General features: G+C 36.4%; 1 protein-coding gene across 1 annotated transcript in view; it reads left to right on the forward strand.

The window, feature by feature from the left end:
• The window catches only part of LOC124798989 (dynein axonemal heavy chain 10), a 1,080,466-nt gene that overhangs the window by 398,249 nt on the left and 662,654 nt on the right, over nt 1-19,563 (forward strand). Inside the window, exon 21 of the mRNA XM_047262526.1 lies at nt 7,041-7,301. Coding sequence (XP_047118482.1) covers nt 7,041-7,301 — 261 coding nt within the window. The remainder of the gene's footprint in view (nt 1-7,040; nt 7,302-19,563) is intronic.

Genomic DNA, 19,563 nt, shown 5'->3' on the forward strand with positions numbered 1-19,563 from the left:
GGATTAGCAAAAGATTATGACCAGGGGGATTATGGAAATAAAGGATATGTAATCTGAACCTTAAGTAGGAAGTTCTGGGATATTTAGTGAGACCTAGAACATTTGTTGAAAGGATATATTAGACATCTAGGAGGGGGAGTGTTCATTGCAGTTGACAAAAATATGTATGTTGGGCTGAAATTGAGTGTGACAGTGAAGTTATCAGGTCACATATAACAGGTCTATATGAATCAAGTTAATTGTTGGATGTTATTACTGGCCACCCAATTCTGCTGTTACATTTACAGAGTTTAAAAGAAAGTCTATAGTCAGTGGCACAAAAATACTCAGATCTTAAAATACTAGTTGGAGGCAACTTTCACCTACCATGTATGGACTGGAATGTCTATGGATTCATTGCAGGGTGTACAGACAGTCTTGTGAAGTAGTTTTGAATTTTTTTATGAAAACTGTTTTGAGCAGCAATTTCTGCAACCCACATGCAATGGAAGTATCTTAGATCTCATTGCTAAAAACAGGGTGGACCTTATCAGTGGTTTTGTATAGAGATGGTGATTAGTGGCCAGATGTCATCATAGTGACTTTGGTTAAGAAAGTAAATAAATCAATCAAAAAGACTTGGAGAGTGTTTGAACTAGAAAGAGCACTATGGCATTGCCCCTTACTTAGCTTGCATTTGACTTGAATGTCTCATGCACCGCAAAGTCCCAGGTGACTGGAGAAAATCGAAGGTGACTCCTTTATGCAAGAAAGGCAAAATAACAGACCAGTAAAATTGCAGACTAATATCCTAAACATCAGGTTGCTGGAAAATTCTACAACATATTCTGAACCTGCATATAATAAATTTCCTAGAGACCAAAAAGCTTATGTCCATGAATCTGCACCATTTTAGAAAGCATCACTTGTGTGAAGCTTGCCCTTTTCTCACTTGATTTACTGCAAACTACAGATGAAGGGCAACAGGCAGATTACATATTTCTAGATTTCCAGAAAGCACTGCAGACTGTTAATGAAGGTACAAGCATGAGGAATTGTTTCCCAGATATGTAAGTGGCTCGAAGACTTCTTAAGTTAAGGACCCAGTATGTTGTCCTGAAAGGTAAGAGTTCATCAGAGACATGGCAGCCATTAGGAATACCCCAGGGAAATGTGATAGAACCACTATTATTTTCTATATACATAAATTATCTGGAAGATAGGGAGGGCAGCAATATGCAGTTGTTTGTTGATGACACTGGGTGTCAAAGATGAGTGGCTGTAGGATGACACAAGATGACTTAGGCAAAATTTTTAGTTGGTGCGATCAATGGCAGCTAGTTTTAAATGTAGAAAAAATGTAAGTTAATACTGATGAGTAGGAAAAACAAACCCCTAATGTTCAGATGCTGCATTAGCAGTGTCCTGCTTGACACAGTCATGTTGTTTAAATAATGGGGTGCAATGTTGAAAAGTGATGTGAAATGAAACAAGCTGGACTTCAGTTTAATGGGAGATTTTAGGAAAGTGTGGTCAAAGCTGTGTTGTTTTTCCATGAACATTTCTAGGCCATTAGAGGGGTAAGCTTTTAATGATTTCCAAAAAAAAAAAAAAAAAGAAAAAAAAAAAAAAAAGCATTGATCTATTCAGTTAATGAATGAAATTATTCTAGTGAACTCCCCGTTGCTGGAGATATTCCTAAGAAACCGACAGTAAAGAAAAGTTTGAAAATATTTTAAACAATAACACAGGCTTTGAGCCCCTGTGCCAAATTGATAATTTTATTAATGGGACAGGTGAACTTTTACCAGCAACAATAAGTCTGCCCAGTTACCTCAGTTGATGTAGAACAGTCCTTTTATGCTTATAAAAATGTTTTGAGTGATCGAGGACACAATTTTACTGCCAAACATTTGGAATGGTACTTGGTCGTTTATGTTTACACAATTATAAAAATTTAAAATAAATTGTAAATGATGCTTTGGTCCAATGTGTTAATTAAAAGTTAATGCTATTCAAAAAATTCTTCATTGTATGTTCTTTTTTAATAAAATATTATGGAGTTTTTGAGTGTGCCTCTCTTCGTGTGATATATTCTCGAAGTTGGTCATGTACATATCAATTGTTTCACTGTGCCTCACTTGCATTGCATTCGTTTCTTACCAACATCAATAACAAAAAAGCAACAATTCTTAAAAGACGGTATACATCCCCATTTTGCAAATTTTCCGAAAATAATCTCAGGAAGACCCCCTTCCTAACCTCTACCAGAAAGTATTCAGAAAATGATATGATTATCCTAAATGTACCTTTTTTTGCATGGCCAGCTCTCCTAAGTGATATTCACAGGTTTGGTTTTACTTTGAGATGTATGCATGCAGTAACTATAATGTTTTTTTTTATTACTTAATCTTGCATATTTTGACACTTTTCATGGATTTTTCATGCATATTTCCAGGATTTTTTGATGTATATAATCTGGTCTCTCATAATGACTACGTATTTAATTTATTTGACTGTGTCAAACAGGATAATAATAATGCTGCATTCAAACATTAAAGGCTTATTTTTCCTACTCATCTGCTAAGGAAGCTGCTATTCATCACAAAAACTAGAAATTCTGTCTAAATCAACTTGTATCCTCATACACTCAATGATGACACCTGCCCACACACCACAGTGTCATCAGCAAACAGCCGCAGTTTGCTGCTCACCCTCTCTGTCATATCATTTATGTATATAGCAGTCCTATCACACTTCGCTGGAGCACTCCCAATGATACTCTTGTTTTTGATGAACTCCCACTGTTGAAAACAATGGAACATGTTCTATTTCTTAATAAATCTTTGAGCCACTCACATATCTGAGAACCTAATCCATGTATTCGGACCTTCATCAATAGTCTGCAGTGGGGCACCTTGCCAGATGCTTTCCAGACATCTGAGTCTAAGGAATCTATCTGTTGCCCTCCATCCATGGTTTTCAGGATGTCATTGACAAAAGGACAAGCTGATTTATGCGCTATCAATAGTTTCTGAATCTATGGTGATATGTGGACAGAAGCTTTTCTGATTCGGGGATATTTGTTATATTCAAACTCAAAATATGTTAAAGAATTCTGCAGCAAATTAATGTTAAAGATATTGGTCTGTAATCATATAGGCCCATTCTTTCACACTTTTTGTGCACAGTTCCATGACAAAGCAAAAAATACTAGAAATTTTTAAGGCTTCACACAGTACTTACAGCCTTCTTGTCAAAGATACTCACAGAAACTACTGTCTGAGGAAAAACAGAAGTATTGATTTAAGTCCTGATGAAATAATATTATATTTTCATCAAACAATTCTTTCACTCTATTAAAAGCATCTTAACATTTATTTATCTACGTCCATGAAACATCTTTCTTTAACAGTGCCTGCAGATTTTGCACATTTATGCTTCTTGAGGTTCAAATTTCCTATAAAACTCACTGAATCCCATGAGTGACGTAAGTTATTTCTCATTGTTTGTTTTGGTAACTCTTCAGTTGCTATTATTTACTTCCCTATTAAAAATTTAATTTTTGATAGCTGCAAATCCATTCCTCCTTTTATTAAGGCTCAAAATAGTTTGCACAAAATTTCACGATCTTTCTCCCACATCTTAACAGCTATTGAAAGGTCAAATGGTTCAAATGGCTCTGGGAACTATGGCACTTAACATCTTAGGTCATCAGTCCCCTAGAACTTAGAACTACTTAAACCTAACTAACCTAAGGACATCACACACATCCATGCCCGAGGCAGGATTCGAACCTGCAACCGTAGCGGTCACGTGGTTCCCGACTGAAGCGCCTAGAACCGCACGGCCACACCGGCCGGCTTGTAAGGTCATCCACATAAGTGGTAATCTTAACATACGTACTGCAAGCTATGTCCATTTGGACCTGGTTATTGTACTAGAGCCTTTGTCTTCTTCTATAGTATTTGCCGCCTAATACTTCCTTCTGTTATGAAACTGGTGATTCCTTGATGCCTCAGGTTGTGTCAACTGACCTCTCCTTTTAGTCAAAATTTCTTTTTTCCTGAATTCAGTTCTGAATCACTTCATTAGTTAATGACGTACCCATCCAATTTGTAGCATTCTTCTGTAGTGCAACATTCTAAGAGCTTCTTTTCTTTTCTGGTCTGAAGTTCTTGTTGCCCATGTTCCACTTATGTACAAAGCTGTAATCTAAACAAATACCTTCAGAAAACACTTCCTGGAATTTAAAAGGATATCCATTGTTGAAAAATTTCTCTTTTTTAGCAATGTTTTGTTGCTGTTATCAGTCTGCATTTTATATTCTCTCTAACTGGCCCTCATCATCACAACCAAATAGAAATCTTAATATTACTTTTAGTGTTTCATGTTCTAATCTAATTCCCCCAGCATTGCTGGATTTAATTAAACCACATTTTGTTAGCCTTGTTTTACTTTTATTGAAGTTTGTCTTTTAACCTCTTTTCAAGACACTTTCCATTCTGTTCAACTGCTCTTCCAAGTTCTTTGCTGCCTCTGGCAGAATTAGAATGTTATCATCAAATTGGAAAGCATTTATTTCTTCTCCCTTTCCTTTGATTTCCTTTCCAAATTTCTCTTTGGTCACCTTCACTGCCTTCTCAGTCTACAGATTGAACAATATTGGGGAGAAACTACAACCTTGTCTCACTCCCTTTTCAACTACTACTTTCTATTCACGTCATTAGACTCTTATAGCTGCAGTCTCGTTTCTGTACAAGTTGTAGATAAACTTTCATTCCCTGTACTTTATCCCTTCTGCCTTCAGAATTTCAGAGTGTGTACTCCAGTCAAGGTTGTTAAAAGCTTTCTCTAAATCTACAAATGCTATAAACATAGGTTTACTGTACTTAAGTCTATTTTCCAGCAGAAGTTGTAGGGCCCGTATGGCTTTGTGTGTTCCTATGTTTCTCTGGAACCTGAACTGCTCTTTTCCAGTAGTGGCTTCTACTAATTTTTCCATTCTTCTCTAAATGATTCATGTCTGTTTTTTTCAATGACACATTAACCTGATGGTTCAATAATATTCACAAAGTCAGCACCTGCATTTTTTAGAATAAGAATTATTGTATTTTTCTTGCAGTCTGAATGTATTTTGCTTCTCTGATATATTTTTCATTCAGTGTGGAATAGCTTTCTCAGCATTTCCTCTACGACGGTTCTCAATGATCTTTGAGAATGTCATCTATTCCAGGGATTTGTTTCAACTTAGGTCTTTCAGTGCTGTGTGTCAATTTTTGCTTACAGTATCGTATCTCTCATCTCATCTTCATTTCCTTCATCTTCCCTTTATTTAATGTTACCTTCAATTTTGTTCCCATTATATTGGACTTTGTGGATTCCTTGTATCTTTCAGCTTTCCTTTCATTGTATAGTATGGGGTTGCCATTTGAGCTCTTAATATTCATTCAGGTGCTTCTGTTTTACCCAAAGATCACTTTAATTTTCCTATGGGCAGCCTCTATCCTTCCCCTAGTTCTACATGCTTTTTCACCCTTGCATTGTCCTCTAGCCATTCCTGCTTAGCAATTTTTTCATTTTCTGCCAGTCTCATTTTTTGATGTCTATATCCTCTTTCAAGTCTTCATTTGCTGCCTTTTTATAATTCTCAATTTGTCAGTTGGATTCATTATCTCATGTGTCATCTGAGGATTTCTGCAGCACCTTACCATTTTTCCTATTTGATGTTTGAAATCTTCTGGTGTCTCCAAGTCCCTTTCATAGAAAGGCTATGTTGGTTAAATGCTACAAGACCAGATCAGTCAATCATTCAGACTCATAGTTCTGCAACTTCTGAAAAACCTGCTGTCCCTTTTAGGGAACCATGGGTTTCTATACCACCATTAAATGCCGTATAACAGTCCAACTACTTTCAGACAGATTCTCAGATCCAACCAGTAAATTTGAAAATGTGCAATTAAAGTTTCCACAGAAACAAATTTATTTTCAAATAGGTCTCACCAAGACCATCATTTTAATCAAACACTTATCTTGTGCTACCCATTGTCTCCTTGTGGTCTCTTCCTATGGAGAACTTTCTGACTCACTAATTTGTCCAGAATATTGGAAAATAACTAAGTCAGAGTCCACATCTGCTACTAGAAATATGCCCTCAAATTCCAATAGGCATATATACCAGAAGAACAGCTTTTTATCACTGAAAATCACTAACACCAAATTTCAAGCATACAACACACTTGTCTTCAACCCAATACATCCCATAACTTTCTTTCTACATCCATTAGGTCTACGAGCCAACTTCTTGATTTTCCAAGCTCCAAGCTGGCCCACAAAATTGTTTCAGCATTGCACCAATCAGCTTCATGATCAGAAGGCAGCTATTTTCAAGGGGTGTTTCCAATTCCTGCTTACTGTATTCCTTGCCAAAGTGCAACTTCTTGCTTGGACATCTGTAAAGTTTATTTTGAACACATCATCATGAGAAACTCACTATCCTTTACCCAGATCAGTTGGCCTGACCACAGTGCTTTAAAATGAGTATGGAAAGAAAAGTTCATCTTCTCCAGCCTGAACAAAATCCACTTAGCCAAGACACTGTAGACAGGTTCTTACGTTGGCAACAGCAAAGAGGATGAGCTCACAGTCATGGCCAGGAACGATGTTCTACAGTTTCTAATTTAAAAGTTTACAATTTCTGATTTTAAATCTATATTTTATTTAAATTATGTGAGAGTGTTTTGGGTGGGGGGTTGCATACACTTGTGTGAGGCCCACACCAGAGCCAAACCAAAGTGTACTCTACTGAAAAAATTGTTGTCAAGATTATGTTAAATATAAATTTTTTGATGATGTGTTTACAGGCTGTAAAATTGGGAAGTTTTAAGTGTTTGCTTATTATATTTCTCCCTACAGTTAATCAAGAAATAATGCCTTTAATATTGTATCTTTGACTGTTGCTTGTAATAGTCATTTTCTGTATTAAACTTTATTATGTATTATACCTTATTTTAAATACTTAAGCTGATAACATTCACTAATATTTAAGTATTGTTTGCCAGGCAATATCTGTCATTGAACTGTATGGAATTTTGGATCCAGCAACGCGTGACTGGACAGATGGTCTTCTGTCAAATATCTTTCGTGAAATCAATAAGCCTCTACCCACAGACCAACAGGAGAGACGCTACATATTATTTGATGGCGATGTAGATGCTTTGTGGATTGAGAACATGAATTCAGTTATGGATGACAACAAATTATTGACTCTCGCTAATGGAGAGCGGGTTCGGCTACAGCCACATTGCGCTTTGTTGTTTGAGGTAATCCCAATTGAATTAAATATTTATTTTCCTTTCTATTTCAATATAAGGAGGTACAGACATAACTGTATCATCTGAAACAGAAACCTGTAAGTCATTTCTGGTTTGTTTGATATATTTTTATAAGTTTCAGTGTCACACCTCCTCCACTGTCACCTCAATTCCTCTATAAAATTGGCACCACTGAATTGGTGATCTACTGGCTCAGCTAATATTACCGTTTCTCTCAGTGTTGAAAATTAGTGAAATAGTTCATTTTGATAATATGTTTTTTGATGCAGTGTGAGAGTATAACATCATGTGGGACAAACTGTGATCTTATAGTATTAGCTACTATAAAAAGTCGTATGCACCCTTGTCTGTACAGTGATAAAAGACTTTCTGATCATTCAGCATTATTCGTCTCACTGCCAAAAACTGATAAACATAATATTAGAAAAACATATATCAAAAGAAGTTTCAATAAAACAGTGTTGAATCTTCTGTGGAAAACTAAGTAAAGTTAAGTGGTGTTTATGGATGGTGATTGAACAAATGAAAACTTTAGTACATATGTGAACAGTTTTCGTGGAGTCTTTAATGAATCTTTCCAGCCAAGATCATATTGCAACAGAACATTAAGTAAGATACGATGGATCACACCAGGAATAAAAATATCAATTGAGAGGGAAAGGAAGCTACACAATCAACTGAAGTACAACAAATCCTGATTTTGTAAAATAAGTTAGAAACTATAAAACTATTTTAAAAAAAGATGTGAAAGCTTCAAAACAAATGGCAAATAACAAATTCATTCTAGGGCTGAAAAATAAAACAAAGGCAGTATGGTCTGTAGTTAAGTCTGATTTAGGTGTCCGAAATCATAAACAAGAGATTTTAGAAATCAAACTTAAGGAAAAATCGGTTGTAAATCAAGCTCAAATATCTGAGTACTTCATAAATGTAGCAATATCTGATTTAGACATAGCAAATTATGAGCGGAAAGTAAATAACTTTGGGTTAAAAGGCAATGCTAGTGAATGTCTCAAAAAATTCAACACAATCTCAGCAAAATTTGTCGAAAATGTCATACTCTCCTTAAAAGACAAAAACTCTGCTGGCTGGGATGGGATACCCACCAAAATAATTTTAAAAGTTTACAACATAATAGCTCATCCTCTCTCTCTCATAATAAACAAACCCTTTGAAGAAGGTTACCTCCCCGATCTCGTGAAATACGGAGAAGTAAAACCAGTGTTTAAAAAGGGTTCAAAAGATGATATGGGAAATTATCACCTATCTCTATACTCCCTGTCATATCAAAAATATTTGAAAAAAAATTGGGGCTTTACAGATACAAACCTTCATCACAATATCATTTCATATACTCAATTTGGCTTCCAACAATGCAAAAACACAGCATATGCGATAAATGAGTTTATTGATAAAATTACTTCATCACTAGATAGGAAAGCTAAGGTTGCAGGAATATTCTGTTATCCTACAAAAGCATTCGACTCTGCAAAACATGCCCTGATGCTTTTCAGACTCAACAGGTATGGAATAAGGGATGTTGCTTTGAAATGATTTGAATCATATCCCTTGGAGAGGAAACAAAGTGTAGTAATCACATCAAATGGAGCGGATCACTTCTTTCAGTGGAAAACTGTGCCACACGGTGTTCTTCAAGGCTCAATCCTTGGCCCCAGTTTATTCCTGTTCTATGTAAATGACTTGCCTCTCAATATAAATACTCAGTTAACTTTGTTTGCAAATGATACTTCTGTCCTAATTGAAAATTAAAATTCTGACAATATACCAAAGAGTGTCATGAATATGTTAAGTAACCTGGAAATATGGTTCAGTCAAAATGGCTGAAGGCTAAACATTTCAAAAACTCACGTGATGAGTTTTAAAAACAGACATTCAAAAACTGAAGAAATCTGTGTCATTCACAACAATCAAAAAATGGAAAAACTTGACTGATATGGCCACCAGGAAAATAGCATATTATAGCTACTTTGAATTGGTTATTCGATATGGCTTAATTTTTTGGGGAAACTCGGGCAATGTTACATGAATTTTAAAGTTGCAAAAAAGAATCATTCGCAACATGTGCTCTGCACAGCTGAGAATATCATGTCAACCATTATTTAAAAACCTGAAAATATTAACTGTCCCCTCTTTATACATCTTTGAGGGGGTTACTTTCCTACACAGCAGAGATGTTATATTAAAAAAAATCATTTTGAACACTCATATGACACAAGTCATAAAGAGAACTTTATGCTCACCTCTCATTGCTAAAAACTGTGTGCTCAGACTCCTCAGTACGTTGTTGTTGTGGTCTTCAGTCCTAAGACTGGTTTGATGCAGCTCTCCATGCTACTCTATCCTGTGCAAGCCTCTTCATCTCCCAGTATCTACTGCAACCTACATCCTTCTGCATCTGCTTAGTGTATTCGTCTCTTGGTCTCCCCCTACGATTTTTACCCTCCACACTGCCCTCCAATACTTAACTGGTGATCCGTTGATGCCTCAGAACATGTCCTACCAACCGATCCCTTCTTCTAGTCAAGCTGTGCCACACACTTCTCTTCTCCCCAATTCTATTCAACACTTCCTCATTAGTTATGTGATCTACCCATCTAATCTTCAGCATTCTTCTGTAGCACCACATTTCGAAAGATTCTATTCTCTTCTTGTCCAAAATATTTATCGTCCATGTTTCACTTCCATACATGGCTACACTCCATACAAATACTTTCAGAAACGACTTCCTGACATTTAAATCTATACTCGATGTTAACAAATTTCTCTTCTTCAGAAATGCTTTCCTTGCCATTGTCAGTCTACATTTTATATCCTCTCTACTTCGACCATCATCAGTTATTTTGCTCCCCAAATAGCAAAACTCCTTTACTACTTTAAGTGTCTCATTTCCTAATCTAATTCCCTCAGCATCACCCGACTTAATTCGACTACATTCCATTATCCTTGTTTTGCTTTTGTTGATGTTCATCTTATATCCTCCTTTCAGGACACTATCCATTCCATTCAACTGCTTTTCCAAGTCCTTTTGCTGTCTCTGACAGAATTACAATGTCATCAGTGAACCTCAAAGTTTATATTTCTTCTCCATGGATTTTAATACCTACTCCAAATTCTTCTTTTGTTTCCTTCACTGCTTGCTCAATATACAGATTGAATAACATCGGGGATAGGCTACAACCCTGTCTCATTCCCTTCCCAACCACTGCTTCCATTTCATGTCCCTTGACTCTTATAACTGCAATCTGGTTTCTGTACAAATTGTAAATACCTTTCCGCTCCCTGTATTTTATCCCTGCCACCTTCAGAATTTGAAAGAGAGTATTCCAGTCAACATTGTCAAAAGCTTTCTCTAAGTCTACAAATGCTAGAAATGTAGGTTTCCCTTTCCTTAATCTAGCTTCAAAGATAAGTCATAGGGTCGGTATTTCCTCACGTGTTCCGATATTTCTACAGAATCCGAACTGATCTTCCCCGAGGTCGGCTTCTGCTAGTTTTTCCATTTGTCTGTAAAGAATTCCATCTGAGGTTTTGATATTCATACTAGTGGTTCTCTTTTCTCCAAAGGTCTCTTTAATTTTCCTGTAGGCAGTATCTATCTTACCCCTAGTGAGATAAGCCTCTACATCCTTACATTTGTCCTCTAGCCATTCCTGCTTAGCCATTTGGCACTTCCTGTCGATCTAATTTTTGAGACGTTTGTATTCCTTTTTTCTGCTTCATTTACTGCATCTTTGTATTTTCTCCTTTCATCAATTAAATTCAATATTTCTTCTGTTACCCAAGGATTTCTACTAGCCCTTGTCTTTTTTCCTACTTGATCCTCTGCTGCCTTGACTACTTCATCCCTCAAAGCTACCCATTCTTCTTCTACTGTCTTTCTTTCCCCCATTCTTGTCAATTGTTCCCTTATGCTCTCCCTGAAACTCTGTACAACCTCTGGTTCTTTCAGTTTATCCAGGCCCCATCTCCTTAAATTCCCACCTTTTTGCAGTTTCTTCAGTTTTAATCTACAGTCCATAACCAATAGATTGTGGTCAGAGTCCACATCTGCCCCTGGAAATGTCTCACAATTTAAAACCTGTTTCGTAAATCTCTGTCTTAGCATTATATAATCTATGTGAAACCTGTCAGTATCTCCAGGCTTCTTCCATGTATACAGTCTTCTTTTATGATTCTTGAACCAAGTGTTAGCTGTGATTAAGTTGTGCTCTGCGCAAAATTCTACCAGGCGGCTTCCACTTTCGTTTCTTACCCCCTATCCACCCCTATCCATATTCACCTACTACGTTTCCTTCTCTCCCTTTTCCTACTGACGAATTCCAGTCACCCATGACTATTAAATTTTCATCTCCCTTCACTATCTGAATAATTTCTTTTATTTCATCACTCATTTCTTCAATTTCTTCATCATCTGCTGACCTAGGTGGCATATAAAGTTGTACTACTGTGGTAGGCGTGGGCTTTGTATCTATCTTGGCCACAATAATGCGTTCACTATGCTGTTTGTAGTAGCTTACCCGCATTCCTATTTTCCTATTCATTATTAAACCTACTCCTGTATTACCCCTATTTGATTTTGTGTTTATAACCCTGTAGTCACCTGACCAGAAGTCTTGTTTCTCCTGCCACCAAACTTCACTAATTCCTGCTATATCTAACTTTAACCTATCCATTTCCCTTTTTAAATTTTCTAACCTACCTGCCCGATTAAGTGATCTGACATTCCACACTCTGATCCATAGACTGCCAGTTTTCTTTCTCCTGATAACGACATCCTCTTGAGTAGTCCCCGCCCGGAGATCCAATAGGGGGACTATTTTACCTCCGGAACATTTTACCCAAGAGGACGCCATCATCATTTAACCATACAGTAAAGCTGCATGCAGCCATGAAAATTCACAACACAATAAGAGGGTGTGACATAATGTATATGAAGGTAAGTATTCTGAAAAGCAAGTTATATGATTTTATAATTGAATGATGCTACTACTCTGTGGAAGATTTCATGAAAAACGAAGTGATACTTTGAGCTGGATCCCTAAAATGGAATAAAAATTTATGATACTAATAGTAGATGTAAATACTGTAATTTTGGCAAATTTTGAGTAAGTAAATGCTCCACAAAGAATTATTGTAAGTATGACAAAATTGTAAATAAGCAGATTGTAACCTTGATGTGTCTCCTGTACATCAGACATATGTTCTGAAGTTGTGTACATTATAAGATGAATAAAACACATTTCACATCATATTTGGCTACCAAGAGGTGCATTAAATGATGCTGGTAAAGTTTTGGATTCACTTGTTTCTTAAAATAGGAGGAAGTCAAATTTTGCTCTTAGTCAGGCATGAAGTTAAACTCTGTAACCTAAAGAAAAATAATTTTACTTGTGATTCAGTGTCAAAGCTATTACCCTAATATATTTTCGTTTTCAAATGATCCTTTGATTTCAAAAACAAAGATGTAATTTTTGAATCACAATTTTTCTTCGTGTCTGCATAATAGTTACAAAGTAATCCAAAATTAAATTCAAAATGTGCTTTGGGACTTCCACATAGTGGCCTGAACAACACACCATTCCCAAATTTCTTATAATCTGTTAGATTATAATGAATTTAATATTTAATAGAATGAAAGCATTCCAAAACAAACTATTCATGAACACTGCTTCATAAAATATCACCCATAGCACCTGAAAGTGTTTGAAAGCTGAAACTGGTAATAATTGTATAAAAAAAGTGCCTGTGTCAAAAATGAAAGATAAATAATACCTTACAATAAATCAGTCACTATCTCTGCAAGCGGAATGTTGTTTTTTTCAAGAGAAACTCATGTAATGTACACATTAAAGCAGCATCTTCAGAATGAAGAATAATGAGCACAGGCGTAGAACAGGGATTGATATTGGATCCTGTCTCATTTTTGTTGTATGTAAGTCCAAGAAGCGGAAATGTTTCTCATTTCTGATGATGCAAGTATTGCAATCAAGCCTAATGGAGTAAATTAAACACTTAAAAATAGAAGTAATATGTTCTTGTAAATTAATAGCTCATTCTCTCCAAATGGACTGTTACTGTAATTAGGAAAAAAAAATGTAATACTTGCACCATTAGAAATAATGCATGAGAGTAAATCAATATATGAAGCAGAATATTCTAAATTCTTGGGTATTTATATTATTAAGAAACTGACCTGGAAGCCACATTTCACAGATCTTCCTAAATGTCATAATTCTGCAAATTTTTCATTACATTGAATGTTAGATTTTGGAAATGAAAGTGTAAAATATTTGCTTATTTTTTTCCTTTGTCATTTACTGATATCTTGTGGTGCACTTGTCACTGAGGTAAGAAAGAAAAGTTTGTTGCATAGAAACATGTAATGACAATAATGAGTCGTGACCACTCTAGAATGTCTTGTAGACATCTCTTCAAATGGTTAGGCACACTTTAGAGATTTTTAGATTAGATTAGATTAGATTAATACTAGTTCCATGGATCATGAATACAATATTTCGTAATGATGTGGAACGAGTCGAATTTTCCAATACATGACATAATTAGGTTAATTTAACAACATACTTAAGTTAATATAACAACTTTATTTTTTTGTGTTTTTTTTCTTTATTTTTTATTTTTATTTTTTTATTTATTTTATTTTTTTTAAAATATTTTTCTTTTTTTTCTTTTTTTTTTCTTAATTTATATCTAAAAATTCCTCTATGGAGTCCTCACAGTAAATTTCTTCCTTTGTGTAGTTATGAAGTTTGTTATCAACAATCAATCACAGCTTGAACATAACAGTAAAATTCATAAAAGATACTAGAAGGAGAAATGATTTACTCTATCCATCATTCAGCCTTTGTAGGACACAGAATAGAGTGAAAAATGCAGTTATGAAAAATCTTTCAGCACTTACCCACTGATTTAAACAATTTTGTTGATAACAAAAGTAGCTTAAAATCCTAATTGAAATCATATCTGCACAATTAGTGCATGTGTGCATATGGTGTGTGTGTGTGTGTGTGTGTGTGTGTGTGTGTGTGTGAGAGAGAGAGAGAGAGAGAGAGAGAGAGAGAGAGAGAGAGAGAGAGAGGGAGTGTGGGAGTGTGAGAGTGAGTGAGTGAGCATGTTGTCATTCACATTTTCCACTGAGAGGATGCACTGTAATTGTAAAACAGATTCATTCTACATCTACATCCATACTCCGTAAGCCACCTGACGGTGTGTGGCAGAGGGTACGTTGATTACCTCTATCGGTTCTCCCTTCTATTCCAGTCTTGTTTTGTTCGTGAAAAAAAAGATTATTGGTATGCCTCTGTGTGGGCTCTAATCTCTCTGATTTATCTTCATGGTCTCTTCACGAGATATACATAGGAGGGAGCAATATACTTCTTGACTCCTCGTTGAAGGTATGTTCTCGAAACTTCAACAAAAGCCCATACCGAGCTACTGAGCATCTCTCTTGCAGTCTTCCACTGAGGTTTATCTATCATCTCTGTAATGCTTTCGTGATTACTAAATGATCCTGTAACGAAGCACACTGCTCACCCTTGGATCTTCTCTATCTCTTCTATCAACCCTGTCTGATACTGATCCCACAGTATTCAAGCAGTGGGCGAACAAGTGTACTGTAACCTTCTAGCTTTGTTCTCGGACTGCATTTCCTTAGGCTTCTTCCAATCTCAGTCTGGCATCTGCTTTACTTACGATTAATTTGATATGGTCATTCCATTTTAAATCACTCCTAATGCCTACTCCCAGATAATTTATGGAATTAACTGCTTCCAGTTGCTGATGTGCTATATTGTAGCTAAATGATAAAGGATCATTCTTTCTATTTATTCGCAGCACATGACACTTGTCTACATTGAGATTCAATTGCCATTCCCTGCACCATGTGTTAATTCGTTGCAGATCCTCCTGCATTTCAGTACAATTTTCCATTGTTACAACCTCTCGATATACTACAGCATCATCCGCAAAAAGCCTCAGTGAGCTTCCAATGTTATCCACAACGTCATTTATTTATATTGTGAATAGCAACGGTCCTATGACACTCCCCTGCAGCACACCGGAAGTCAAGATACACAGCATCTACCTGGGAACCCATGTCTATGGCCCTCTGAGTCTCATGGACGAATCGCATGAGCTAGGTTTCAAATGATCATCTATTCCATGTCATAGTGAGAGGTTGCAGTTAAGATATGCAAATAACTAACTGCATATTGTCTTCTCTATATAATTTTCTACAGAATCTTTTACAATCATCTGCACACTATTATACTTTGACAACAATCATGAAGGAGATTGTTCAATGACAGAGAAGGGTCAAATTATACATAATACTGATAGAAGGAAAGTTTTCAAGCATGTGGATGAGTGAAATTATACATATTACTGGTAGAACAGACCACTGCAGACAACATCAAGTACATTAACAGAAAATTAAGGCAAGTGATAATCTACTCTTACAGATGATTGAGAGAAAAAAGCTACAATATTTTCTATTACTCAGCTCTTGCTTTATCTGATACTTCAGGTAAACCATTTATGTAACTTTACACATACCACATTGAGGTGCCTATATACTGCCAAAGTCAAAATCTGTTTAATTTGAACATTATAGTGATGCTAAATTGACATCCTCACATCCAAATATTCTGATAAACTGTATGGAAAGTGACTAATGAGGTATTCTTTTATTTTTGAATGTCTGGGGATCCAAAATCCATATGAAAATTGTTGTGATTTCTATTATTGCAATTGTGAATTGTACCCATCGCCCTAAATTCACACTTGTTTTGAACCATAAATACCATTAAGCATTTATAGTTTGGTGTGGAAGTGTAAGAGTCCTTGAAGAGGCCTCTGCAAGATATTAACTTACCAGAATATTCTTATTGCATCCTTCTGTAGAATAAATATTGTTCTGAGCATAACTTCATTGCATCAGAAGATTATGCCATAGCAGTATTGAAAGAAAGTGTGCTAGCAATTCCATCTTAGGTCAACTGCTGAGAGAGACTTCTTTTCCCACAGTCCTATAATATTTTAGAAAACAGAGAGAGAGATTTTCAAGTGGAAAGCAGGCAGAACTGAGCTACTTGATTAACTTATCCACAAGCTGGTGCCACCTCAGTTTATTTTCCCTCTGCATGCTTAGGTGTTTCCCATATGGATATTCATCAGTGTGTGCCAGTTGATATCTGCATCTGGTACTAATAACCATAAGTCATTTTTATTGATTCGGAATTGCGTAATAAGAATAGTTAGATAATTAAATGTTAAAATATTGCTGTGAACCAGTAGTAAATCTGTTCTATTATTCTCCCAGATATGTGTGGTACTGATGTATTTCAGCCTTTTATCAGTGTGCTAATGTTATCAACAAATATCACAGATTTTGGAGAGTTATCCAATGCCACAGGGAAATCATTTATATAGGCCAAGTACAGGAACCGGCCAAGCACCAAAATTTATGCAGAACACCATATTTAATGTTTCCCCACACCAAATTAACTCTTATTCCTTTTCTCATTTGTTATTATCACCCTCAGTTTTCTGTTGTCAGTATATGACTCCATCCGTGCAGGAGGAATTGCCTTTAACGCACTATTATTTTAGTTTCTCTTACATAATTTTGTGATCTATATGATTAATGGCCTTGGCAAGATCACAGAATAGGACAATAGGGTAATTTTTTGTTTAGTTCTACCAGCCCAGAGTTATTGAGTCTATGCAAGGCATTGCTGCTAACTGGAGACTAAGATGGAAATGATCACTCAGGGGATAAGAAGCAAAAAAGGGCATACGGAAATACAACAGGAAATGCATTCCAAGGGAGGTACACACACACACACACACACACACACACACACACGAAGGTGGAGATAAATCTTCAGCAGTGTAGCTTTCAATGCTTGAAAGCACACATGAGAATGCACCAGGCTAGTGAGGATCTTCTGTGCATAAAGTGTTTTAGCCCCATACTCGAGATGCGGTCACCCACATTTTGAAGCTGAACCAGTGATGATGGTTAACTACTGCCATACTATGGCAATATGAAGCATTTGTATAACAATTGGAATTCATGATATTCAGTGTTTTATGGCACTATACAATAAGGTCGTCTATTTGGATAAAAGCATATGGGGCCTGTAGATGCCAAAATGAATTGCTGAAACTGGTTGCTATCAAAATAAATAAAATATCTTTAAGTATATGGCTGTTGGTGAAGTTCATTGACACTAAAAAACAAAAACTTTCAATGTTTTATGTAGTGTCTGGAGTGTGAATTTTGTGTGTGTGAGTTGCATTTGCACCTCTGTGTGTGTGTGTGTGTGTGTGTGTGTTGTCTATTTTTGACAAAGGCTTTGTTGGCTGGAAGCTCATTTTGTGACAGTCTTTTTGTTGTGCTTATGTGCAACTCAACATCTCCTCTATATGGTGAGTAGCATTTATCCTCTTCACAATATTTTTATAGTTTCCTTTAATTTCAGAAATGAAAATAAAAAAATCAAATCACAATAGCAATATTTCCAAAATGTAGATTATATTTGGTACAATATTGGTACAAAATACTGATATTTTCATTTCAGTACCAATACTTCATGCGAGTTAACAATACTAAGCCAGGCAACACGGATAATAAGAAGGTGAATCATCAGTTTATTTCCAAGATGTATCAAGATATTCTTGAACAACACTGTTACATTTTTTTTTAATTGGATATATAAAAAATTACTCACCAAGCCCTGGTAGAACACATACGTAAAAGACTGTTGTAATTGGTAAGATTTCAGAGGCAGTGGCCCTTTCAGGCAGAAGGGTTGCAAGGGAAGGAAGAAGGGTGACTGTAAAGGACTGGAGAGGTCTAGGAAGAGGAGTAGATTTCAAGAAAGTCACCAAAAATGGTGGGCCAGGGGAGACTTACTGGCTGGGATGAGAAGGAAAGAATGATTGTTGGGGACTGGCATAGCCTTCTTTGAAATGGAGGTCAGCATCAAGGAAGGTGGCTTTTGGGTTGAGTGAGACCAGGTGAAGTAAATGTGGGAGGAGGTGTTGAGGTTCTGTAGGAATGTGGATAGCGTATCCTCATCCTTGATGCAGGTCAAGAAGATGTCATCACTGAATCTGTTCCAGATGATAGGTTTGCAATTCTGGGTGTTTAGGAAGGATTACTGTAGATTGTCCATTAATGTTGCTGTTGTTGTTGTGGTCTTCAGTCCTGAGACTGGTCTGATGCAGCTCTCCATGCCACTCTATCCTGTGCAAGCTTCTTCATCTTCCAGAACCGACTGCAGCCTACATCCTTCTGAATCTGCTTAGCGTATTCATCTCTACGTCTCCCTCTACGATTTTTACCCTCCACACTGCCCTCCAATACTAAATTGGTGATCCCTTGATGCCTCAGAACGTGTCCTACCAACCAATCCCTTCTTCTAGTCAGGTTGTGTCATAAACTCCTCTTCTCCCCAATTCTATTCAATACCTTCTCATTAGTTATGTGATCTACCTATCTAATCTTCAGCATTCTTCTGTACCACCACATTTCGAAAGCTTCTATTCTCTTCTTGTCTAAACTATTTTTCGTCCATGTTTCACTTCCATACATGGCTACACTCCATACAAATACTTTCAGAAACGACTTCCAGACACTTAAATCTATACTCGATGTTAACAAATTTCCACTCTTCAGAAACGCTTTCCTTGCCATTGCCAGTCTACATTTTATATCCTCTCTACTTCGACCATCATCAGTTATTTTGCTCCCCAAATTGCAAAACTCCTTTACTACTTTAAGTGTCTCATTTCCTACTCTAATTCCCTCAGCATCTCCCAACTTAATTCGACTACATTCGATTATCCTTGTTTTGTTTTTGTTGATGTTCATCATATACCCTCCTTTCAAGACACTGTCCATTCCATTCAACTGCTCTTCCAAGTCCTTTGCTGTCTCTGACAGAATTACAATGTCATCGGCGAACCTCAAAGTTTTTATTTCTTCTCCACGGATTTTAATACCTAATCTGAACTTTTCTTTTGTTTCCTTTATTGCATGCTCAATATATAGACTGAATAACATCGGGGATAGGCTACATCCCAACCACTGCTTCCCTTTCATGTCCCTCAACTCTTATAACTGCCATCTGGTTTCTGTACAAATTGTAAATAGCCTTTCACTCCCTGTATTTTACCCCTGCCACCTTCAGAATTTGAAAGAGAG

The sequence above is a fragment of the Schistocerca piceifrons genome, chromosome 5, assembly GCF_021461385.2.
Source record: "Schistocerca piceifrons isolate TAMUIC-IGC-003096 chromosome 5, iqSchPice1.1, whole genome shotgun sequence".
NCBI lineage: Eukaryota > Metazoa > Arthropoda > Insecta > Orthoptera > Acrididae > Schistocerca > Schistocerca piceifrons.